General features: G+C 29.5%; 1 protein-coding gene across 1 annotated transcript in view; it reads right to left on the bottom strand.

Annotated features, from left to right (window-relative positions):
- Window positions 1-1,981: 1,981 nt before the first annotated feature.
- The window catches only part of heca (hdc homolog, cell cycle regulator), a 288,388-nt gene continuing 262,490 nt past the window's right edge, over window positions 1,982-27,879 (bottom strand). Inside the window, exon 5 of the mRNA XM_074121957.1 lies at window positions 1,982-25,144. Coding sequence (XP_073978058.1) covers window positions 24,992-25,144 — 153 coding nt within the window. The 3' untranslated portion in view covers window positions 1,982-24,991. The remainder of the gene's footprint in view (window positions 25,145-27,879) is intronic.

A 27,879-nucleotide genomic window follows, 5' to 3' on the forward strand; every position in this document is an offset into this window, starting at 1 on the left:
TTAGTTATAGCATTCTTTAATGACGTTTTGTAGCAGGTGATGTCAACTATTAGACTGTATTTAATTTGAATGCCCAAAATTTCCGGAGATGGGCATCATTACCAATAGTATACGAGGGTCGTTTGAAAAGTCCGTGCAAAAATAAAAACTACTTAATTTTTTGGGGTAAACCTTTTTTATTTTTCAACATAGTCTCCTTTTAGGCTTATACACTTCGTCCAACGCTGCTCTAGTTTGTTGATCCCTTCCGAATAATAGGATTTGTCCAAGTCGGAAAAATAGCCATTCGTTTCTGCAATCACCTCCTCGTTTGAATAAAATCTTTTTCCCGCCAGCCATTTCTTCATATTGGGGAACAAATAGTAGTCCGAGGGAGCCAAGTCTGGAGAATAGGGGGGATGTGAAACGAGTTCGAACCCTATTTCCATTAATTTTGCGACCACAACTGCTGAGGTGTGAGCTGGTGCGTTGTCGTGATGGAAAAGGACTTTTTTGTGGGCCAATCGTGGGCGTTTTTCTTGCAGCTCGGTTTTCAAACGGTCCAATAACGATGAATAATATGCACCTGTAATAGTTTTACCCTTTTCCAGATAGTCGATGAGGATTATTCCTTGCGAATCCCAAAAGACAGTCGCCATAATCTTTCCGGCCGAAGGAACGGTCTTCGCCTTTTTTGGCGCAGATTCCCCCTTAGTAACCCATTGTTTAGATTGTTCTTTGGTCTCAGGAGTGTAGTGATGTATCCATGTTTCATCCACAGTGACGAAACGACGCTTAAAGTCCTGCGGAATTTTTCTGGAACAGCTGCAAACCATCCTTGCAACACTTCACACGATTTCGTTTTTGGTCAAGCGTGAGCAATCGCGGCACCCATCTTGCGGATAGCTTTGTCATGTCCAAATGTTGATGCAAAATATTTTGTACCCGTTCATTCGAGATGCCCACAGCACTAGCAATCTCACGCACCTTCACTCTTCTGTCATCCATCAACCATATCATGGATTTTATCAATGATTTCTGGAGTAGTAACCTCAACAGGGCGTCCAGAACGTTCAGCGTCACTTGTGCCCATATGGCCACTCCGAAAATTTTGAAACCACTTATAAACTGTTCTAATCGAAGGTGCAGAGTCACCATAATGTTTATCAAGCTTCTCTTTAGTCTCCTGAGGCGTTTTGCCTTTCATAAAGTAGTGTTTAATCAACACACGAAATTCTTTTTCGTCCATTTTTTGAAAATCACTCGACTTCCTCGATTCAAACGAATGCCAAACACAAAGAAATAGACCGATCTGGCTGAAACTTGGTGTGTGTTCTTCCAAGAGATGCTACTAACTAAACATAACCTCGATACGCGCCAGTGGTGCTATCTCTCTGACTTTGCACGGACTTTCCAAACGACCCTCGTAATGTTTCCCATTTTAAAATTACTGTTTTGCTTACAAAAAAAAAAAATATTATTGAGCTTATTTCACGTGGAAACTTGGCCGAGATAGAGAACAAAATAGATGCTGCGTGATCGAAGCCCTGACTCAGGCCTGTTCAGTAGCTAGAACAAAACAAAAATAGGTATAACAAAAACACGAAAAATACAATACTTAGGATTTTATTTGTATAATAATCAGCGTTAAATCTTTATTCTCTTCTTCTTTTTTTTTAAATATATTTTTTTTAATTATTTTATGTTTCAAGTATAATTACTAACATAGAAAAACAAAATAATGATAATAAAAAGAAGCCCCTAATATTTATATCTTTATCATATGTGTTTATTAATTTAACGGTCCTCTTACAATAAAACACAACTAAACAAATATTGTTTAGTTAAAGTAGTTTTTATATTTAAATTTTTTTTTACATACAACTCTATTTTAAAAATTCCAATTTCAAGAAGTTACCTATATTTTTATAACTATAGTTTTATATATATTATATTGTTCGTGGTTTTATATATATATATATATATTTTTCGCATTTCCAACTTTTTTTTTTTTTTTTCTTTTTTGAATTGTTTATTTTAATTCATCTTTTAGGCATAGTGAAACCTGTACTTTTTCTGGAACAATTATAAAACTTGTTGTTTTTTAGTATTTTATTTCTATTTTACCAATATTACAAAAAAATTTTCGAGACAATGATAATTATCCGATAAAATTCTATCCTCATGTACACAGTTTTTGTTTTTACCAAAAAAAAACTAACAAAAATGTATATTAATGATTTTTTAAAAAATAATACCTAATAAGGAAGAAAAAATTCAACTATAAATAATTTTCACTAGATAAAAACAAATCTAAAAATCGATTTTTAATTATTTTATAAAGAAATTAACTAAGTATAAAATAAAAATAAAATCTAAGCAAAATAAAAAATCACAAATTTTTATATTTATAACTAAAATTAAACTAATAAATATAAAATGAAAAGTCGAAATTTTTTAGATTTCATTTCAATGGTTATATTTTTAATTTCTTCGAGTGCTTTAGAAGTACCCGTGCCTTCATTCAATTGTTTACTGAAGATGAAATAACATAATTGACATGGAATCATATCAAATATTACTTTCTTTCATTATTTTATACTTTTTTTTATATAAAAAAGGACAACAATTTGTGTTAGATATATAAAAAAAAAATATATATATATCACAAATGAACAAATGAAAAACTTGATCAGTTTTTCAGAAATTTTATTCAAATATAATAGCCAATCATGTTGAAGAAAAACATACAAGTGCTAATATTCCATTTACTTCTTTATGTATAATATTTAGTCCTAAGTATAAGGTGCCTTATTTACATTTTACAAAAATTAATAAAAAAAGTTATTGATTTTTCTGTACTTAAATCTTTTTTTTTTTTTGCGTTCGAGTGAAAAAGATAAAATCAGCAAAATATGGAGTCTTAATTTATTTTAAAAGTAGATAAGAGATATCTGATTAATCCAAGATAAACTAATTGGAAGTTTTGCAAAAAGACTTTTTAGCTTTGAAATTGTTACTGAATTGTGTAAATGCTGAAATGGAATTGTTCTCTTTTGATTTGATTTTTTTACTTAAATTGAATATAGTTAAATGGAGGGGAAGATAATCTCGATTTCATTCGAGAAATATTCTCATATGGTTATAATAATAATCAATCATGCCTAAGATTGTTTTTAGGCAGTGTGTCTTGATTTTTCGTGCATCATCTATCTCCATTATAGAATGTTGCATGTAAGCAGGGGATATTCATGTAAAAATTCCTGCTATGTGATACACATATAGATTAAATAAATTTTTGCAGATAATCTGTAGATAAAGGATACTTGCCTATTCCATTCCTTTATAGTGTGTGCAAGAAGACGCCGTCCTCAGTCTTTTGTGATATAATTGTCTCTAGGAAAAAGGAATACACCCCCCCTATCTTCTTCTGTCATAGAAGAGAGAATCAAGAACTGAGAGAGGTCTTGAGGAAAGGATTCCTTTTTTACAGGTAATTAACCCGATTCCCAGTATAAAATTCTCTCCATGCCTGGAATAGGTTCATAAAAATGTACCAAGAAACGTTGTAACAACCTAAAAATGTTTTATCATGTCTATATAGCTTGCTTTGATAACAACCCTGAAGAGACATTATTTAATATCTTATAGATTTCTCATGGAATCTACAGCCAAATAAATATGGACTATTGTTCATCAAGCCAGTGTGCTTTCTCGTAAGTTTTTACAATAAAACTATTTAATCTAATCCCATGGCAAACACTGCAGAAATTAACCACGTAAATATTTTTTTCACGTTCCAGACGCCACTGGTATCTTTTTTTTCACAGATAGTTGTTGTGAAAAACTGTATAACCTTCTACCGCCCAACACCCACAACTTTTACATTATTTTCTAAAGTTTAATGGTTTCCACAACTATTTTCACCAGTTCGTGAAAGAACAACAAAAGACACCAGAGACGTATGAAACGTAAAAGCAATAATCTTTCTTAGAAGAAAAATTGTGTTTCAGCCATAAATAACATTATTTCTTATTCCATAGCAAAAAAACAAAAACTGAAAATTTATCTTGGATTAAAGAAATTAATAATTAATATTATAGGTATTTTTCACAATCAATTTATTTGCTATTATAGATGGTTTAATCACTTAAAACTCTTTTTCGTAGATTTTTCTTTTATTCAGTTATTAATCCTATTAAATACCATAATTAACAAACATTGCCCTTTTTCCAAATAATTAAAAGGATTAAAAATTAAAAAAAAAAAAATGGTAATAAAAAATATCCACACACAAATAAAAGAAAATTAAATCAAAAATACAAATAAAACATCTATTAATTAATTACAAATAAATTTAACTAATTAATTTTTAAAAAATTTTACTAACAATTTAACTAAATAAATGGTTAAACCATAAAAGATATGTCATTTATTTTTATTTTTTTGTATCTTTTTTTTTAATTTTTATTTTTATAATACATTCTACTACAAACAAACAAAATATATGAGAAAAAAATTCTGACTAAAAGTTTTATACTAAAATGTTGGGTACAATAAACAATTTAATAATAAAATAATAGAAATATTAGCGGTAAAATAGAGTAAGATGTGATGTGAGAAAAGATTACTTGGTGATTAAAGAGGCGAATAAACAAAAATGATTCGTAAAGTATGATAGCGTTAGCCTAATTGTATTTAAAAAAAAGTAAAAAAGTGTATTGGTATTGGTATTATATAATAATGAATGTATGAATGGCACTGATAGGGCAGTGTCCTAAATATAGAATAAAACTGAAGAAATATAGCTTTAAACAAAAAAAAAATCTAATTCAATCTTAATTCTACACAATATGCCCTTTTTAATAGTGGTTTTTAAATCAATATCCCTTAATGTGTTTAATTAGAATAATAGTTTTAATGTTTAGATATAATAAAAGCACAATTATAATGTAAGTTATATTTTGGATAAATACATTATCATTTAGAATCATTTAGTGAGGTATGTAATTTATGCAAATTATTTACTAGTATAAACTGTAGAAGTCACGAGTACGTAAAAGAGGCAATGTCGGTTTCACTTTAATCCAGAATATGGTTTTGCTTAAGTTGAAAGGTTGAGAGGTCTAACAACTAAATGTTCATTAATTTTAGTTTAAAATTAATGAACAAATTCGAAAGGATTATTCTTACCAAATATAGATAAATACAGTATTAACTAAAGCTACATTTACAGTGAAGCTGTTAAAAAAAACTGATGCACTGATTCAAAGTAACCAATTTAACCCTTTAACGCGCTAAATTGGCCAAACTGTGCACACTCGAGATAATTCGAGCGGCGTTGTACTTTATGCTGCTATAATTTTTCACACTCGAATATAATCGAGAATTGAAAATAATGTGAAAGCAACGAAAAACAATCGTTTTATTGATATTTATCATTTACATGGGATTGCAAGCTATAACACTTACTTATTCAAGTATTTAATATAGCGGTTTTTTTCAAAAATACTGTGCATTAAGGGGTTAATCATATGAAAACATTTGTCGATTCAAGCAGCATCATTGTATATGTATGTAAAAGAACTTTGAAGAAATAGAGGGAAGGAAGCCTGGTGGCTTCAAATTCAGGTCGAACGAATTATTTAAAATTATTCAAAACTTTTGAGTATTGGTATCTGGTTTCAACTCGCTTCAAAATAATTAGGAATTATATTTCTTTTTTAATCAGAAAAAAAAAGAAATCACATTTCAGGACCTTAAAGTTGATGAAATTAATGTTGGATATTCAAAAAATGTTATTGCGAAAAATTTAGATGTGTTATGAGTGTTATTGTACAATTTTTTTTTATGGCAATTTAGATTTGAAAAATTACAACTTACTCATAAATTTATGATTTAGTCAACAAACTTTTTGTAATAAACCCGTTTGTTAGATTAGTATCTGTTTTTTCTTTTAAATTTCTATTTAAAAAAAATTACATACCTCACATATGCAATTTTAAATAAAATATAGTTGATTAATAATAATATTAATAATAATAAAAATAATAATAAATTTCTACTTTCCCAATTCCAAATTTAATAAAACGCAAAAATTAAAAACCAATAAAGTCCGCTTATCTAATTAAATTTTATTTCTTTCTGATTGACGTTACGGGAGATCCAACAAAATTATACATATACTTATTAAAAACATTTCCATTATTTTTAATTATATAAACATGTTCCTAAATATAACGATTAAATAATTATAATTTTTTTATCTTTCTCAATCTGTTTATATTTGTACTATAAGATAGTAAAGTTATAAAATAAGACAAATTAATTTAGATTTATAATTAAAAGAATAGATTTTGTTAAGAAAAAGAGTTAAAAATAAAATTAATTAAAGCATTTATTAACACAAAAAAATAAAATAAAGAATAATAACAATAAACTAATGAGAAAATTATGATAAAGACTGTAAATGAAGGTCTGTTTATTTTCAGTTTCTTAATATTCCAATCAAAATAGGAATAAAAGAACCCCAAAATGATACAGGTAATAAATCAAAAATTAACAAAAAGAAAATATATTAATAATAATTAGAATCAGATAAATCAAATGATTAAATAAATATTTCGAAACAATCTGAGCTACCAATTAATTATACTTTTGTTTTAGTTGCTGTTTGATTCTTTGTACTGAAGAAAAGGCTACTATATTAGTTTGTTTTAAATAAAGTTTATTTATTTATAGCATTTAATTTAAGAATATTTATATATTTATATAATATAGAAACAAAAATAAGAGAAGTGTTTTTGGCAGAAATTACAATTTATTATTTATTGATTATTTAACTTAGGTTGCGATTTTTATCAATTTTCTTTGCCAGTATTTATTATTATTATTTTTTTTTTGTCTTTGTTTCTGTTGTTACTAAACATAACTACAAACTCCCCTGATTGTGTGATGAGCAAAATGTGTTTTAGGCGTTGGTTTTAACCATAAAATAAAATCATTTTAGATTAAGAGGGGGCCCTTAGGATACGAGAAAATTTTATTGTGATTATATTATTGAAAAAGTATAGAGAGCAAAATTATTGAATTAAAATTGTCCGGGTTGATCGTCAAAAAAGTGCACGAAAAAGAGTTAACGTTGAAAAACACCCAACTTTGAGATTTTTTTTTCTCTTTTTCTATAAAAGATAAAATTCCCAAATTTTCTTTAAAATATAGGGCGAATCCTCCCTTATAGCTGTAATTTTTTTTTTTTTTTTTTTGGCAACAAGATAGATTTCGAAAAATACGTTGCTGAAATTGGGCAAAAACGGCATTTTCAGAAAATGTTCTTGTTCTTCTTCTTGTTACCTTTTTTGTAAACAACGTAGTAACGTAAAGGTATCAGAGAGATTAAACTAGAAAAAAAACTTATTAAGGATTAGATTAGATTAGATTAAATTAGGGTGGCCTCAAGGCCTGCACCACCGCGACCCCTATGGATCTATTGTGGCTCCCCGGCTTTAGAGCTCACCCTCCAGACCCGTCCGTTTAATCAGACTCTTAATTCTGGAGAGTGGTTCCTGGGTAAAGCTTACTGGCCTTGGTTTTTCCTCCCCGAGAAGTAACATCCTTAGCCATACGAGCCCCTCACACTGACACAACACCAGTGCAGTGCCGTTTCCTCCTCTTCCTGACAGAACCTACAAAGGCTATCTTCTGCCAGGCCCAGGCGATGCATGTGTTTTCTGAGCCTGCAGTGACCCGTTAATAGGCCAACAATTATCCTTATAGCCCCACGGCCTTGACGGATTAATTCTGCGGTCAGCCTCGGCGAATAGCCTCGGATGAACTCCTTCGCCTGTCTCAGCCCAGTGGTGGCAAGCCACCACTCCTGTGAGCCCTACTCTGCACCCATACATTGATGGCCGCAGACTTAACACATTTCGAAACCCCAAAGCAGGGCTCCGGGCCAACGAAGTGTCCCGCAGAGCCTTCCCGGGCCATATTAAGGATAGAATATTCAAAAGAATTGAATTTTTAATGAAGTATTTACAGAATATGCGTAACTCAATAGACATGGGAGGTTAGTTTAGGATGAATTAAGAACTATGCAAAAAAACTTTAATCTACAGACGCACAAGAACCCAAAAAGTAGAGCATTCTATTTTTTGATTATATTTTACTTGGCAATTAATGAAATCTTAATTTTTTTCATGTAAATTCCATTCAATATTTCAATTAATAAAGTGTTAAATTTTAGCACAATAAATTAATAAATGGAACTGATTGTTTCGATAAAAATATAAAGTGGAACAATTATTGGAAATATTTTATATTATTTTTTAATGAAGAGCAATAAGTTTATACTTTACTGTAATCTGAAGATGCTAAAGAAAATGGGATTGTCCTTATTAAAGGATGGATATTTACAAGGACAACCTGTAAGCAAAGAACTTCTCACCGCCTGACATAATATTGGAGATTAATAATAACTACAATGAATTATCAAATGGAAGTTAGATAAGTAAACTGTCCAGTAAAGACAGTTGCGCAAAGTTTGATCTTCAAAAACTGCACGAAAAGTTTTAAAAAAAACACCCGACTTCAACAATTTGTCTCTTCTTTTTCTATAAAAGATAAACATTTTCCAATTTTCTTTAAAAATAAAAGGGGGCATATCCGTCGTTAATTGTAACTGTATTTTCTTTTTCAACAACGTAGATTTAATTAGTTTTCGTGAAAAATGATGCCCCAAAATTAGCACAAAACGCATTTTCAAAAATTGTTGTCGTTATCATTTCTTTTAAACTGATCGTTTTATTTTGTATTACAATTAAAAAAAAAAAAAGTTTTGCGTAATAAATATTTTAGAATAAATAAAATGAATCTAAGGGCCCCTTTATTAAAAAAAAAAAAATTATATTTAAAACATCAATGGGTATGATTTATAAAATAATTAGAATATGTTTTATTCTTTTATCGTATCCCCATTATTGCGTTTATGCAATTCTTTTTTATTATTCTGATATTTTAATTTTGTGTTTTTGTTTTTTAAAAAGATCATTGTGTGGCACAATTTCTGGTTATTTTTCAATGAGAAACTGTTTTTAGAATTGTTTATCCCTTTTCTTTATGTTCTAAGCGCCCATAAAGTGTGAGGTAGTTTTTTTTCCATTTTTAATCTCCCCCAGAATTATAAATTTTACTTTTACCATCCATAAAAGAACGTAAAAATAATGAAAATAATGATAAACAATTCAGAGGTAGTTTGTTTTTAATGATGAATTTGATATTAACCTTCTTCTTTTGCAATATCTTTAGTTTTATTTTAATGAATTTAATGGTATTTTTCTTTTTTGTATTTTGTTTTTTTGTACAATTTCTCTTTTTATAAACAGTGAGTGAGGTAGGCCCTAAAAGGAACATAACACTAAAGCCCGCACCTACCAAAAAAAGAATACACTTTCTTTATAATCAACTCTTTTCAACTTTGATGTTATCAAACACTTCAAAATGGCTGTATCTGTTCAAAATTTTAAGAAAAAAAGTAAAATAAAACCATTATTTCTTTATAGTAATCAAAAGTTTTCTTTTTTTATTTACACACTCAAAAAAAAAAGAAAGAAAATTCATTAAATAAAAAAAAAAATTTGATTCCGCTTAATAACTATTTTTATTATTTTTAGTTTTTATTTTATTTAATTTACTAAAATGGAATTATAAAACAAGCTGATTATGTTATTGTAAAAAACATTAACAAATAAATAGTTTTATTTTTTATTTTACTTATTACTTTTCATTTATTTAATTTTTTTTGTTTTTCTTTGTAAACATTTATTTTTACATGGATGGTTTTTGTACTTGAAGTGACCTTCAAATATTTTTCACAAAAAGCGTTCATTCCAATCCAATCATACAGAAGGCTTAATTTATATAATTTGATATATATATTATATATGTATATAAAAATGTTTATATTTTTTGAAGTAGGGAATACAATAGATTAGTTAATGTCTCCTAAAACTGAATAATTAGGAAAACTAAAATGATAAGAAAAATTAAATCAAAAGTAGCTTCCTACACATGCAATATTTAGATTAACATATTTTATGTACATTTAAATTACATTTAGATTTATGAGAAAATAATAATAATAATGATTAATAATTATAAAATTGATGTTTTTGTATTAGTAAACACCTTATCAATTATAAAATTACCTTTTTTTTTGTTTTACTTTTTTAATTTACTTTTTAAAGTTTAAGAAAGCATTAATATCAAGTACCTCTGTCCTTTTTTAATTTTCTTTTGTGAATCTGTGAATAAATATCATTGGGTTTGAATATTTGGCCAACTTATTTTGGAAGGACTTCCTTTTTTTTACCGCGTTTGATTTAAATAAAATTTTAAAATTTATTTAATTATTTAAATATCAAATATTGTTAAATTTTTAGGGAGTTGTTCATTCAGAAAACCTTTCTAGGAAATATAGTGATTAATAAACACAAATAATATTATTATCAAACTTTCCTATCTACAGATTTAAATTTATTATTAGTAAAAGTCGTGACAAAAATTAACTTTTGATAACTGATTATTCTTTGGTAAAATAGAAAGATTAAACAAAATATAAATCAGTTCTGTGAACATAACAGAAAATGTTTGTAAATAATACTTGAAACTTTTTAGTTTTGATAAGAACGTGACTTATCACGCAGTGATAAGCTAAAATAGATTTTTGTCTGACAGTTTTTTTCAAATAGTGAAATTCGTCATGAATGCACATAGTTATGATAAAAAATTATGTATTAAACACGAAAATTTTGCTTGATTGTGGTGGGAAAGTTACAGAGGAGTTTGAGAATATTCAGTCTAGCTGTAATGAAAGCGATTCATCCAGTACATCACGAACACTGTCGTTGGAAGCACCAGTAGCTTCTTCAGTTTACTGATATCAGACGAGTTAACTGAAAGGCCTTCAGCCTTCAAGGGAGATTGGTGAAAAGTGTTTAAAAAGTCCATGGTCCCTACTTTTAAGGACTGTTGCACCAAGAAATAAGTAAGTATTCTTGGTTGCGCGTCAATGCTTTTAGCTAGCCATGTTGAGGATCACAGATTATTATTGAGTAGGAGAAGTCTCATGAGTCTTAAATGGAATAGGAACATGAGTTTTGAGTGCTGAAATTGCGATGGAAGATTTGGTGAACAGTATACAGGGTGACCAGAGTTATATGCTCCACCCACTTTTTTTTTAACGGCGGGAAATTTCGAAAAAATAAAAAACACGTATTTAATCATTTTTAGTCTAGTTTATTTTCAGTGATTGACCCATTTTGTTAAATCCCTGTATCTCGAGATACAGCATCCAACTTTTGTTTTTCAAATGGAACGTTATATTTTTTGTTGCATATTTTTATAGTATTGGAGCTCCTAAAAAAAACAAAAAAAAATGTTTTGAAATCGGTTAGGTTTTTCAAAAGTTATGGTAATTTAAAATATGAAAAACAAATTTCAGTTTATTGTCAAAATTACGTTATTTTTTTTAAAGAATCTGTTCAAACTGGGCACAATCAACGGATAGGCAAGCCAAAACTCTGTACTCCCACGCTTTGCTTGTAGCAGCACTTACAATATGGTGACGAAGTCAAGATCTAGGCAGGAGAGAGTTATTCGACGTTTTAGATCTTCGACTGAATCCATGGGATTAAGGTTACTGTACACTTTATTTTTTAGATATCCCCACAAAAAATAGTCCATTGGGGTCAAGTCCAGAGATCGAGGTGGCCATTGGATGGGACAATGGGTCTCTAAGCACTTTTCCTGGAAATTTCTGTCCAGGCAACCTCGAACAACTCTCGCTTTATGCGCCGGGCAACCATCTTGTTGAAAATACTTATCTAGCCGATGTTGTAGAGGAACATCTTCTAGCAGAACTGGCAAAATGTCTCTTTAAAAAAGTTAAATACCTTTCACCAGTTAAGTTCTCTCTGTAGAAATATGGGCCGATTAGTTGATTTTCTAAAACTCCACACCAAACGTTTGTAGAAAAAACAACCTGAACGTCGAATAACTCTAGCCTGCCTAGATCTTGACTTCGCCACCATAAGTGCTGCTACAAGCAAAGCGTGGGAGTCCAGAGTTTTGGCTTGCCTATCCGTTAATTGTGCCCAGTTTGAACAGATTCTTTAAACAAAATTACGCAATTTTGACAATAAACTGAAATTTCTTTTTCATATTTTAAATTACCATAACTTTTGAAAAACCTAACCGATTTCAAAAAATTTTTTTGTTTTTTTTAGGAGCTCAAATACTATAAAAATATGCAAAAAAAATTATAACGTTCCATTTGAAAAAACAAAGTTGGATGCTGTATCTCGAGATACAAGGGTTTAAAAAAATGGGTCAATCACTGAAAATAAACTAGACTAAAAATGATTGAATACGTGTTTTCTATTTTTTCGAAATTTCCCGCCGTTTAAAAAAAAGGTGGGTGGAGCATATAACTCTGGTCACCCTGTATATATAACCACTTAGACCAATTTGTCCGTTTAGCCAATATTTAGTCTGTTCTCAGAGAAATACTCTCTAGAAAAGTCCGGGAATACAGGATATCCCCCGAATAGAACTGCCGCAATGGTCTTTGCGGGCCTAATTTGATTAGAGAGATAAGACAAGGTCCCGCACTAATTAGAGCTACCCAATGAATATAATAAGGTTTAATGATTATTTAACATGAGCTAAACTATCGCAACGCTCTAAACATTGTAGTCTTCAGATCACTGGCAAGGTAGTAAATAAATTACCCTAAAGAACTTTTATGAATTCCTAAAGATTTTTTCTCAATGAACGCTCTCCAACCACAGCAAGTGCAGCAGATTTTATTGCACTGAATAATGCAGAAAAGAATCAACAACCCAAATTTTTGGTGATGTTCAAAAATGTATTTAAAAGAGAAAAGGCGTTATTTCATAAATTGCATATGAAATGCAAATTTTTTTATAATTTATTTGTCCATTAAAATTTATTTATATTTATATCTAAGATTAGGTAAAAAATATAAAAAATGTATAAAAGTATAAAAGATTTTTATTTATTTATTTTCATTTCATTTTATTTATTATTTTTTTCTTTACAATTTTATCCGAATTTACATAGAATAAGTAGCCATTATTTATTTATTTTATTTTTTGGCTGAGAAATATTTTACTTTTGAAACACATTTCGGTGGGTAATATTATTTGACCCTGATTTTAATTTTAAATTTCTTTACAAGCCGAAAATTAAATAATTACTTTGGCGTTTCAATGAAATTACGCAATTATTATTATATTATTGTATATTTTAGTAAAAGTCGATGAAATTTTAAAGGTTACGGGATTTTTTTTGTTTTAAGCCAAGATTTAGTAAAAGTGTGTTGCAAGATTTCTCTTTAATTTTGTCTTTATTTTATTTATTTTTTAGATCTAAGCGTTGCAGAAAATATGAAAAGAATTTTACTTCGATATTTTGTTAGAAATTTAAAGAATGTATAATAAGATCGTTTTTGAAGTAATTAGACAATTCTGAAGTTACTACTTTAATTTGCACATAGATAAAGAGAAAAGATTCTGATATTCTTCAAATGGTCCATTTATTTGAAGGAAGCTGCAGAGCAGAGAGATAATTAGGTTACAATTTAGAAGGACATTCTTAAAGCATTAAGGTAGAAATTTTTGCTTGTAAAAAAGTTATGGGCAGATCTCTAAAATTAGATATACAAGATTTTTTCGTTATATCTTGCATGATGTTTGAGAAAGAAAGGATGAAAAAGCGTTTCCATTTTATTACGAGTACATTTTACGATTTGTATGTAGAGGAATATTTTGTTGAAGAAAAGTTTTTGAAAGATGAGTTGCATTGAGTGATACTTAAAAACAAAACTAACTAAAGGAAAAATGCGCGAAAGTAGTGGAATCGCCTCAAATTCGGCAAAATATTACGCCCGATACTTCGTGACTCCACTTCAAGTGATCCTCAGATCGAGGACTGAATGGAGGGTAAACTGGACAGAACAGTGCCGGAAGAGAGTCATGTGGTTTACGGATGGCTCCAAGATGGCCTGTGGGACCGAAGCTGGGCTAAACCTGAGAAACTCATTGAGAGAGCTCTTGGGAGATATGCCACCATCTTTCAGGCCGAGGTCTTTGCTTTAAAAACTTGCGCTGAGGAAAATCTGCTAATGAATCTTAAAAATAGGGAGATTTGCATTTTTGCGTACAGTCAAGCTGCACTGAAGGCCCTTACTTCCTTCAAAACCACCACTACCCTGGTTTGGGAATGTAAAAAAAAGCCCTAGAACAACTCGCCAGGCACAATAAAGTTCGACTGAAATGGGTGCCGGGCCATGTGGGGATCAAGGGGGATTGAATTAGCTGATCAACTGGCTAGGAATGGAGCTAGTACTACTTTCATTGGCCCGGAACCAGTTCTGGGGATCACCAATGGAGGCTATCAGAGACTGGATCTGGAGAGAACATGAAAAGAACCAAAGACACTCTGGGCTTGGGCAGAAATCAGATCACTCTGATTACAGGCCTATTCACAGGGGCATGGCAGGTTCAGAAAGCACCTGCACAAGATAGGGCTTATTAGCTCGAAACTGTTGTTCAGATTGTGTCAGGAAGAGGAGGAAACAGCCTCTCACCTCTTGTTCGATTGCGTTGCAATCGAGAGACTGCGCTACGATATTTATGGTACTTTTAGACCAAAGGAGATTATAGCGCAGAAGGAACTGGTAGGGAAAGTTCTCAACCTTTTTAGTAGGGGAGGTTTCATCTATTAGACTTAAAGGGGAAGGCACAATAAGCCTCTTGTGACTGCGGTGCCGTAGAACATGGGCCCTGTCCCGTCTTTTCAAAATCTAAAATCTAAAAAAATCTACGTCTGATACTATTTTCTATAAAACACAGAAGAATCCATATTGTAAATTGAATCAAGAGAGAAAAACAGTTACCAGGAATCTTTAACTTTTTAAAATATTTCAACTGCTAAATACCTCAAAACGATCTCCTTTTATTGCCCATTTAAAAGAGATAAAGTGACATTTAAAAACCTAAAGACGACATGAGAAGACTGACAAGATTTTTTAATTTTTTAAATTTAATCCCTTAATAAATACAATTTATAAATTCTTGACTTCCAAAAATTTTTTTTTTTCTTTTTATTTTACAATCCTTTTTTTTTTTTTTTTAAAAAAAAAAAATTAAGTATAAAAATAAAGAATGTTTAAAAATCCTAGTTTTTTGAAATTTTTACCATCACATACATTTAATATTTTATTAATCCTAGAATTAAAAACAAAAACCAAAAATTCTTATTTTTACACGTATTATACACGTAAGTACATCATATACATTTATATTATGCTTTTAATTTTTATCTCTTTTTTTCTTTTTAATATCGCGATAAGTTTTATTAATTTAAAAAATAAAAGTAAATAAATTATTTTAAACATAAAAAAAATATATATTATTTTCCTCTAAAAATTTAATAATCATTTTTAGGCCATATTGAAACCTTGCATAAAAATTTATAATCAAATATAAAGTAATTTATTTATTAATATTTGTCAGTTCTTTTATATTTTATTTTTTTATTATATATATTCAAATATTATTAGGGATAATTACAGAATTTTTTCAAGCGATACCTTTTAATTTTTAAAAGATGTTAGTTAAAAATTAAATAAATAAAATAATACCAATAATATTTAGTTAAAACTGTAAATTTTCAATACTTGGCATAAAATCTGGCTTTAAATGTTTATTTTATTATTTTGCTTTGGTCCTCTGAACCAGCAGTTCGAATTTGGATTACGAATTGAATTATTTGTTATTGAAATAAAGGTGAGTTTAATCCTGGAATTTATTTTTTAAATCAGATCTTTGTTTAAATATATAAATTAAAAACAAACTAATAGCAAGAATGAAAAGATTTAAATAGCATTGTTTGGGCTATTAACCCAATGATATTTTATCGTTGAAAAGGCCAAATTAATGATTTTCAAGTAAAAATCAATTTTTGTATTTTCTTGTTTCATTTTTAGTTGAATTATTCATAATTTGTTAGTAAGATAAGTAAAAGCACCATTTTTTTAGTTTAGTTTATTTTCATTTAATTTTAATTCCTCATTAAATTGTAGAATTTTTATGAAATCCATCAAAATAAGGAGGTATAATCTAAATGTTGTTTTCTAATTGCAAACAAAATGAAATTATTAATTACACATATCTTAGGTTTTTAAAAAACAAAATGTACAAAAAAAACTTTTAAAACTATTAAAGTTGTTCTTTATTTTAATTAAAACAAGGAAAAACAAATTATGTTTAATGAGAATTTGATAGGCAGTTTCTAAATAGTTCATCCTTTGGTTCAACTTGTTTTAATTTTTAGTTTCAGCGAAAATATTTTTGGAGTTGTTATCAACAGGAATAATAGTTAGAGGTAAAAAAAAAAAATATAAATTCTTGAGAAAAACAAACAAAATATCTCGAAAACAAATCAAAAAACACGGAAAACTAAAACATCACATATTTGGTTTTTATCGGAGAACTGATCATTCATTGATAAATGCCATTTTAGTAAATTAATTTTAGTTTTTTGGTTTATTTTTACTGACGGGATTTTAGTGAAATTTAATGAAATTTTCCAGTTCAAAATGTGAATGCGATAAAAACGGTTTCTACTTTCCGACAATATACTTGAACGTTTAGGCTATTTTTTCTTTTTTTTTTTTTGTACATTCAACTAAAACGATAGATGGACAATTTTTGACCTAGTTTTAGAAGGGTTAAAGTTATTTGGAGGTTTCATTCGTAATTTTTGCAGCACAACAAATCGGCTAAGTTTAAGAGTTTTGTCAAACTCTTTTAACAATGATAACCAATTATGGTAATCGATCCCTACCTCCTAGTAATAAAGTGCGACCAAGATAAACCAAAGTTAACGATTTAGAAACCATCGTTTGTAACTGTAATAATAATAGATGTATTTTGAAAATATATTTAATATATTATATATTATGTATATATTTTTTTTTTTTTTTAAAGAATTTTCTAATTGCATTGAATTCCAAATTGTTTTTTATATTTTTGTATCATGGTAATAATGTTTATGTCCTACTACTACAGCTTGTCAAGCAATATTAGTTTGTCAAAACTACATATTTATTGAAAACTTTTCACAGTTATTAATAACTAAAATAAAGCGCACTACACAACTATACTTTTAATTTTAAAAAAGCATTGAAGATTGAATAAATGTTAGTTTTAATTTAATTTTAGGACTTGTTTTCATTAAAATATAAATAATTAGTGAATTTTTTGTATAACTATTTGGAAGCGGACGCGAGACTGTAAAATTTGTTTATACTAACTAATTAATATAGGTACACTAAGTTTGTTTACATATTATACATATGTATTTGTAAATGAATGTGTAATCTGATGTATGTTATAATAAATACAGTGTATTATATCTCCAAATAAAATGGATAAATAAAATAAAATGCCCTTATATATAAATATATATTCAATTTTTTTTGCGTTTATAAAAAAAAGAAGGATTATTTTATTGCATAGGAAATACAAGCGAAAGGTTACATATATTATATACTGTTAGGTTAGGTTAGCAAACACATCAATTATCTTTTAAAAAAAAATCAACCCAACACGCTCCATTTACTCAGGCCACAAAAAAATTTGTCCTATTTTTTATCAGTTTATTTTAATTTTTTTTTTTTGTAATTATTTTTTGTAAATTTTTTAAAAATTTTATATCTCATTCTACAGGTAGCGAAGTAATGCAGTGAATATTATACATATATATATTAATATAAATACATTTGTTTTTTTTGTATTTTTAATATATAAATGTATATATAGTCAATATATTTCCTTTTAATATATATATTATATAATACAATAATCTATCAATAATATATTAAGTTGTCTTTCATGTCCCAATTATTCTAAAGTGTTATTTTTATGTTTATTTTTCCCCTAACCATGCACGTTTAGCGTTTTGCTTTATATTTTTCTTTAATCAAATGAGAAAATATACTTCTTTAAACTACTTATCGCGATCAAATTATTTTAAAAAAAAGTAAAAGTAAAATAAAATTATAAATTATAAATTACGGATATTTAAGTTTAGGAAGTTTGAGCAGAATTTATGATGCCCTTATGATGTTTTTAATTAAACCAAAAAAAATAATTAGTAAATATAATCAAAAAAGAAGGATGGACATGTGTTGGTAAGAGATTCAAGATTAACTTTGTGGCACCTAATTCTAAGCACTACATAACAACTTTTGTGAAAATTCCATTTATGTTAGTTTCCTAAGTTTAATTAACAACATAACTGCCACTTATCAATTTTATGAAAAATTATGACAAGTGATAATCAATACAACGGGCCTCCAAATATCAAAGTTGGCTGATAAAACACAAAATATAGACCATTTTTTTTTCGTAGATAGGAGACAATGTTACTCAGTAAATACTTTTAAGATGCTAAAGAAAATCGTAGAATTTAAAAAAGAATTTGAAAAATTGAATTTAAAGATTCAAAAATTTTAATAACAGCGTCTTGTGATAATAATAACGTGAATTAATAAAGAAGGGATATGGTATTTATTGTGATGCGTAAGTTCAGGTACACTCATTGCTTCTAAATTTAGCTAATAAATGTTTATTAGATTAGATTTAGAAACTCGTTGCAAGATTAATAATTTATACCAATAATATTGTAAATCATTGTAAGTCCAGCAAATTTTGCTACCCACAACTGAACATTTCAACATTTTTATTTGGATGAATTGTCTCAAGAATACTGTAATTGAAACATACTTTAAAGTGATTAGGGATAACTAAGAATTTCATATATTATCAAAGATGTTACCAGCTTTCCATTATTAAAATAAGTTGAATGAAAATAATTTGTGGATCATGGTAACATTTGAGTCCAATTCTGATTGATTTTCTGTTGAAATAGATTTAAAGAAACACTTTCAGCACCATAGAACAATTTCCAAACTTTTCAATTAAATAAATGAGTTGATAAAACTGTTATCTTCATGTCAAGATTTTGACTATTCCGAATACAACTTGGAGCATCTAGATAGAATTATTTTCAAGAGAGATGTACATTGTAGTACTATAATTGTTTCAAATGAAATTTCAGGAATGGTTAATGATTATATAGAGCATGCGCAATGAGAGTTAACTGTTTCAACAAAACCCAAACTGATTTGCGATAGATCAAGCGCTGACAATATCGAGATATAAACAGAATTCAAACGACAAATGTACAAAATTTTCCATCAAATTTCTTTCAAAAATTTTGGAAATATGAGCAAAATAATGTTAGAGCACCCTAATAAAAACTCAAATTCAAATCAGTGCAGGGATCAAGTAGACGAGCTCTAAATAATCACAAACCAATCGATCACTAGTCATCACAAATTGTTTATTTGTGCCAAAAAATAATATATTTACTGATTATAATTAAAATTAGTCTCAAGAATTATTGATGCAAATGAGGCTGGGATATTAGGAGCCCCAAACTCAGCTTATCGGGAATATAACTCTTTTACTATCCAAGAAGAGATAAAACTTATAACAACCACTCGAGCTGTAATCTCTTAAAAGACATGTCCTAAAAATATCATTGTAGGAGATAAAATAAAATGAAATAAGATCAAATAAACTACCTTAACTCATCATAATAATTGCACTTGCAAAAATTTGTTTGTTTTTTTTTTCCTAAAGGAAAAGCATTTTTCCTGTGATGCTTTCTCTTTTTTTTTTTAACGCTTTGTGATGTAAAATACAGCAATTATTTACGAATGTATTTATATACAAAATATGAATACAACTGTGTTAAATAGGATTTGTGAGGGGGGAAAAATTTGAGGTTATTTTGTGAGACAAAATTAATTAAACATTTTCTCTTTTTGTTTTTTTTTTAAGGTAAAAAAGAAGATTGAATGTGTTCGCTGTTTTATATCGCTGACCAAAATTTTCATTGTAATCAAGAAAAACAGCGAGTACACATTTTATGAGTCTAGCATTCTCCTATTCAATGGAAATTTGATACACACAGCTTTCCATTTACAATAATAACTTTTGTTTTTTGTTTTTTTTAGTTTGATAATTTTTTAAATTATATTTTTATAATGTAAAAATTAATTAAAAATTTTTTTTAACACTTAATTATGCATGAAAGGAACAGTTTTGTACATTTTTTATATAGTTCTTTATCATTATTTATTTATTTATCCGCTTTCTAAAAATTAATAATGTTTTATTTTTTTCGAGATAAAAAAATTGGTTTCTAGAAAAACGTTTGTGATTTAAGCTAAAACCAAAATAATAAAGTTGACGAAAAAATTAAAAAACGATTTAAATATTTATTTTAAATAAGAAAAATCTAATAAAACAAAAAAAATTAATAATTTTTGGATAACATTTCAGAACATTAGAGAATTCTGCTTGTTCACGTAATTTCTGCAAGAAGTTATTTGTTTTTCTAATTTTGATCGCCTGTTTTGAATGTAAAAAAAAAAAGGATGCATTTATATTTTACTACACCTAATGTAATTGTGAATATTCCCAATATTTCCTTTGATTTTTTTGTTTTTTTCCCCCCTCTAAATTTGTTAATTAATATTAAAAAAAAGGGAACGTCTCCGACCGGCGGCATGACTCCGCCTAGTACTGTACTTCGAGAAAGAGTTGTCTCCCAGTCCCAGGAAAGGACTTGCAGGATTTTAGGGACATTTTATGAATAGACTACTTCCGTTTGTACTTACAGAGAAACTGTCAAGTTTTCAACTACTCTTTTAATTTTTGATAAATTATTTATTTAATATTTTGTATATTGCGGGTAATCCGATTTTTTTTATTTATTAAACTTAGGAGAGAGATAATGATCCAAAAACCCTATTGCCTTCTATGAATTCAAAGCTAAATTCAATAACTTGGGTCCAGAATTACTCTAAATCATAATAATGGTTTGTAGATCTCTCTAAGACACCTACGATTTTTGTGTATAATGCATATTAGAGGATAGTCCAGGGTAAAAAGTTGTTTGCAACAATTTGATGAATACTAAAAGATAATTCAGTTGGTGCCTACAATGACAATACAATTAATTATAATTGAAATTATCATTACAGTCAGTGAATAGTACCAACGTTCAGCAAGCCAGGAACATAACTGGTTTATAATTCCATCAATCAATGGTAAAAACAAACATAAACATAAAATTTTGCCTTTGCGTAAATTCAGAACCTTCAAAAACATTTATTGTAGGATTCAAAAACATTACCATTATCCCCACTTAAGGCTGGAAACATAGTGGAGCGGCGAGCAAAGCGGCGATGATAGCTGCTACAGATCAAAGAGAGCGACGAACAGCGAGCAAAGATTCGCATGCACATACTGACGAGTTTAGTCGCGCATTCTCCTTTCGACGAAACAAGATGGAGGAACTATTTTTATATGAAAATTCTTCGTTGAAACTTTGGTATTAGCAGCAGCTTAGTAGTAGGAGCTGCAGTGTACATGACATAAATAAGTCTAGAAATGAACTTGGTGAATTTCATCACTTGTACCAACAACTTCGGGAGCATCCTGGCAAGTTTCATGTGTATTTTCGAATGTCTTTATCAACATTTGATTACATACTAGCCCATTAATCAAAATCAAATTTTATTGTTTTTGAGTAATACAACTCATAACAAGATTTAGGCACAATATAGAAAAATTAACTATGTAGGTTATTAACTAAATACAAATCTATGTAACCCCATTAATCCTAGCAGTTACTTTAAGATAAGAAAATCAAAATAAATAAAAATAAAATAGAAATATATGCAGATAAAAAGAAATTAGTCAATTAAAAAAACACAATAATTTTATTAAATCACTACACCATGATTTGTCGTAAATTAATGTTGTTCATCTGAAAAACTGGAGTAGTACGACGCTACAGAAGAAGGATTGGAGAATTCGTCCTGATCAGAAGTAGTAGGACGTGAAAATGTAATTTAATTTTGCCTAGTATTTAGATGAAAGTTAGCATTAAGGGATTGAGAACCAAATTAAATGTAGCAAAAATTACCTGAATTAACTACTAATTGTTAATTAATTTAAACTATTAATTATTAAAAACTATTGTAGCTTCACAAATACTATGGCCCCACAGAGGTTTCTTTAAACAAACTAAACCAATAATGTATCAATATCCATAACCTTTGAAAAATAACCTTTACAAATTGAGCGCGATGAGAGCGAAGAAATCAAACATGTCATAACGCTTCTTTCTACTCTCTAGAGATAGCGTTGCTCTATCTTCGCTTTGCTCGCCACTATGCGCGGTCCCATATGTTTACTTGTGTTTGTTTTCGCCGCTTTGCTCTTCGCTATCATCGCCGCTTTGCTCGCCGCTCCACTATGGTTCCAGCCTAAAACGGAAAATTCATGGTAGCAAAGAATGTCAAAATTGTTTTTGAAATACTTTTTTTTTTCAATTTGATTTCATTTAAGACTTGCTGTTTTTTTGACTTGATGGGAAAAGTTAAGCAAAATGACTTCAATCCATTTCATCAGAGAGATACGGAGAAGATATAGAATAAAGACTCCGAAAATTGTCATTTCGCGTATTTCTGCTAGGACGTAATTTGCAAAATATTGAATTAATGGCTAATAATTGAATTGAATAGCCAATAATGCAAAAGAAAAAGTCATTAATATTAGATATTTACGCCCTGGTTTACGCCTCTCAGACTTACGGCCAATAAAAACTGAGATTTCAAAATTTAGATATTAATATCTAATCATAAAATTTACATTATTGAAATAAATAAAAAATTCAAGAACTTCAAGAAGCGAAATATTCTTCTAAATTTTTAAAAAACAAAAAAGCTTACAAGTTTTCTAATTAATTTTTTAGATTTTGTAGAATATAGACTGGATCTCTGAATCCTGCAGAGAGATAAGAAATCCCTCTGACTAAGAGCTGAAATATAATGAGCATTAAAACTTTTTAGTTGCAGTAAAATATAAATGCATTTTAAATTTAAAAAAGCAGCAGTTTATCGAGACGGGTTTATCTAAATAAGTGAAATCCTACTGTGGACAATATCTTCTCCGTTCAACAAATTCTTGAACAAACTTATGAATATAATATTGATGTGCACCATCTTTTTATAGATTTTATACAGGCCTATGAAAGCGAAGATAGAGAAGAGTTAATTAAAGTTATAATAAAAGTATCGATCGCTAGAATTTAAATATTTGGGAGCTCTAGATGCTGAGAAAAATGAGGAGCTGGAAGAAATTAAAGCAAGATTAAAGGCCGGTAACAAATGTTATTTTGCACTCTAGAAGCCATTAAAGTTCTGGGGCTTGACAAGGCCAGAGCGAAGGTTCTTATATAACAGTAATTAGGCCAATCGTCACTTATGACTGTAAAGCTTGGGTACTTAGCAAAGAAAATGAAAGATTTTTGAATATATGAGAAATGAAAGTACTCAGAAGAGTATATGGACCTGTCTGGTGCGGGTGGTGGACACTGCAGGATCCAGAAAGAATGCCGAACTTCTACAAAAAAAAAATGTACAGCGAGCCGGATATGGTCTCTTTCATAAGAAGGAATCAGTTGAGATGGCTGGGATATGTGGAGAGGATGCCAGCTGAGGGAATCCCCCCCCCCAAAAAAAATATTGAAAGGTAAGCCTGAAAGACGTAGAAACACGAGGACGCCCACGTAAAAGATTGCTGAATGATTCGGAGGAAGTCCTCAAAAGACTCGGTGTGAGAAGATGGAAGAGACTTGCCCATGAGAAGGAAGAAGAGAAGTGTAGGTCTTTGAAGGACCGTATCGCCAAAGAGTAGGTTCTTAAGATAAGTGAAATCCTGAAAAAGATCTACCTTTATTTTTTATTCTATTTTTAAACGACAATCAAATTTTAAACAACAGTTCTCTAACGTTCTTCAAAGTCTTCAGTCCACGTTTAAAAGACCAAATTAAAACCGCATTGTTCTATACTAAATTTTAAAAAATGTTAATCAAAAAATGTTAAGGAAATGGTGCCTTTTTTTTTGTATTGTTTTGAACATTTTGGTTTTTATAAAAATTCTTACTCTCGAACAAGAGGAAAGCTATTTGTGAAAATTAAAATAAACGCTTATACATTTAAATACTAAGAACAATTATTGTAATATATATATATATGTGTGTGTAATATATACTTAAAGTCTAAGGTATTTATATATATATATATATATATTTTAAATAGTATTTATGTCTCATTCTTTAAAAAAACATTAAAAAACACACATTAAAAAGTCGATTAACCAACAATATAATAGGATTATTCTCTTATATGTATGATAACATTTGAAAGTTTTCTTTTAAAAAAAAAGTATTATTTTTTTGAGCGCTTCGAATTTTTTATTATTTTTATTATTATTATTATTATTATTATTTTTGAAGCCGAACAATGTTTGCTTCGATTTATCTCTATTTTCTTTTTTCTTTTAGAGATAAGAAAAAGAAAATTCTTAAAATTATTATCTTTTAGCAGCTTTTCATTTTTTCTCGTTCTTAAGTATTGTTTTATTCCTGACGCTAAAATTAAACGTTAGGATTCCAAAAACTTCTTATATAATAATTATTATTGTATAAATGTTATTTATAAGTCAATGTTGTATATAAATAAAATTATATTTATATATATATATACTTTTCTTCAGTTTTTCTTTTCTAAGAATATAAACGGGAAATTAAAATTAAAAATAAAAATACGCTTTCCTTTCAATATTTGTTTTCTTTCATTTTTTTACACTCTTTTTTTTTTTATATATTGTTTTTAGGCTAACGTTAAACTGAGCATAGCGTTTTGTAAATCGGCAGAAGCCCAGGTGGCATGCAATAAACGTTGTACTGCTCTGGCCCGATGTTCTGCCGGTACTAATTCTTGCTAGGGCCATTCTCTATTATAACAATAGCCAAGTGGTTTTACAAAATGCCAGTCTTGTATACCACAATGTGGACAAGCCACTCGGTGCGAATAATCTGAGAAGAAGTTCAGTCTCTGATGTGGTAGTAATAATGGTTTCGTACAGCTGTTGCACTAATTCGTAAGAAAAAAAACAATAAACTAATTGTAGTATTATTTAATTGCACCTTTAGAGCTAAATATTTACTTATAAAAAACCAAATTACTTAATTACTAAAGCATAAATAATAAAAAGATGAAAAAGAATCACTTAGGTCTTCATTGGTGCAGAAACAAATTAAAGCTAAAATCTCTTAAGCTTCTTGCAGCTACTAAAAAAGGTTTTAAGGGGGGGAAAAAACTCGTCATAGCTACTCGCCATCTCCAATCCTAACTTGACATCCTGGAACCCTGGCTCTGGAAGTGGAGAATAAAGGTCAATCATCAGAAATCCAAGCACATTGACTTCACCTTAAACCGAAAAATACTTCCCACCGTATATCTTAATCAAATTCCTTTTACAGTTGTTTCTCAAGTACGTAGGACTCTATCTGGACAAACTTTTGACCCTCATACTAGACTTAAACTAACTGAATTGAACCACAGGTACAGAATACTAAAGAAACTACTAGAAAAACGCTCCAAACTCACTTTACGAGTACTAACAAACGATAAGTATGGTCTTACGGACTTGAACTATACGGTACTGCCAAACGCACAAACTTTAATTGTATTCAATCCTTACAATCCAAAATCCTATATATCCTAGTCAATGCTACCTTTTACAACCTCTCCATCCATACCTACTTGGAAATTTCCTTCGTTTCCACCAAAGCCAAATTCTGTCATCTAAAAATTTCGTTCCGAACTACCCTCTCATTCAAATCCACTTATACAAGCTCTCTCAACCTCAAATCTTCCCACTAACTCTCCTAGATGTTTGAGCCTGGCGTCGGCTATCCACAGAGCGGTACTCCTTAACGCCTTGACGGTCTGTTACGGCTGTCATCACTGGATGGCCGTCCTTCAAAAAATTAATCCAGTCAACGTTCATACTTATAATACATTTATCCTTTTCACTTGTTGGACTTACTGCACGGTTGTAAAATTATTAAATCAAGAAAAAATAGAAAAATAATAATGGAATAATTTTGTATTAACAAAAACCAAAACTAAATTATGGATCCTAACTATTCCTTTTTTTCTTTGTTTTTTACTTAAAAGATTCCGAATCTCTACGCTTTCAATTTACTGAATCCACAACAATAGAAATCAACAAAGGGAAGGGATTAGCTATGAGGTTAGCATGCCGGAGGTCCCGGGTTCGAATCCAGCAGCTGACCCTTAGATTTTCTCTTCCTAGGAGCTTCTTACAGCTCACTGTCCGGTGATGGACAGTGTTGTCTGTAACGAGAACACTGTCCGGAGGCCGGCAGTGCACTGGAAAAAGCTCCGGGCGCTAATGACCTCAGCTGTTGATGCGCCCCAAAAAAAAAAAAAAAAAAAAATTAAAAAAAAAATAGAAATCAACAGCAAACTTTACTTTACTTTACGCGGTAGCCTCCAATTTCAACCACTCATTTGACTTCAAAATGACACGTTGAACCGTGTGATTCCTAAAGTTCTGCGGAGTGCAATTGCGATATTTTCAATTCAATAGTTCATGGGTTTATGTAAGTTAAGGTTACAACTTTTGCGCTGAACAATACACAGTGAACTGTTAATCAAGACAAGCTAGATATGAACGAAAGCAGTCAATATTCACTATATTTGAGCAGAAAACTTCTTCCATCTTTTTTTCGCAAAAAAAAACCTTTGTTTTTAATGATTCTTTATGATTAAAGAGAATCTGTGTCCACACTAATGAAGATCTATCACTTTTAAAAGCAAATACAAGTGAGATGAAAGTACTTTGACTAGAAATTATTGCTTTTTAACTATTTTTAAGTTTAGGTTATGTTTATCTATATTTTAGAAGTTTTTATTGGTAAATAAATAATTCCTATTTTCAGCAACTAGCTGTTACCCAAACAATAAATTGGTCTCTTTCAAATAATATTGGATATTCACGGAGAGTACCTAATTCTCAAATTCATGTCCCTTAAGAACTTAAAGAATGTTTTCGGAACAACTAATACAGGGGTCCCCAAACTTTTTACACAGGGGGCCAGTTCAATGTCCCTCGGACCGTTGGAGAGCCGGACTATAAAACAAACTATTTTAAAGTAAAAAAAACAAAAACAAAACGGGAACAAATAGAATATTTCAAATAAAGAACAAGTAAATTTAAATCGAACAAACTACCCAGTATTTCTGTGGGAATTATGGACCTGCTTTTGGCTAATGAGATGGTCAATGTCCGGTTTAGTTATACGAGGGTCGTTTGAAAAGTCCGTGCAAAAATAAAAACTACTTAATTTTTTGGGGTAAACCATTTTTATTTTTCAACTTAGTCTCCTTTTAGGTTTATACACTTCGTCCAACGCTGCTCTAGTTTGTTGATCCCTTCCGAATAATAGGATTTGTCCAAGTCTGAAAAATAGCCATTCGTTTCTGCAATCACCTCCTCGTTTGAATAAAATCTTTTTCCCGCCAGCCATTTCTTCATATTGGGGAACAAATAGTAGTCCGAGGGAGCCAAGTCTGGAGAATAGGGGGGATGTGAAACGAGTTGGAACCCTATTTCCATTAATTTTGCGACCACAACTGCTGAGGTGTGAGCTGGTGCGTTGTCGTGATGGAAAAGGACTTTTTTCTGGGCCAATCGTGGGCGTTTTTCTTGCAGCTCGGTTTTCAAACGGTCCAATAACGATGAATAATATGCACCTGTAATAGTTTTACCCTTTTCCAGATAGTCGATGAGGATTATT

This window comes from Rhodnius prolixus, unplaced genomic scaffold (genome assembly GCF_049639745.1).
Source record: "Rhodnius prolixus isolate KJV_2025 unplaced genomic scaffold, Rpr scaffold_8, whole genome shotgun sequence".
NCBI lineage: Eukaryota > Metazoa > Arthropoda > Insecta > Hemiptera > Reduviidae > Rhodnius > Rhodnius prolixus.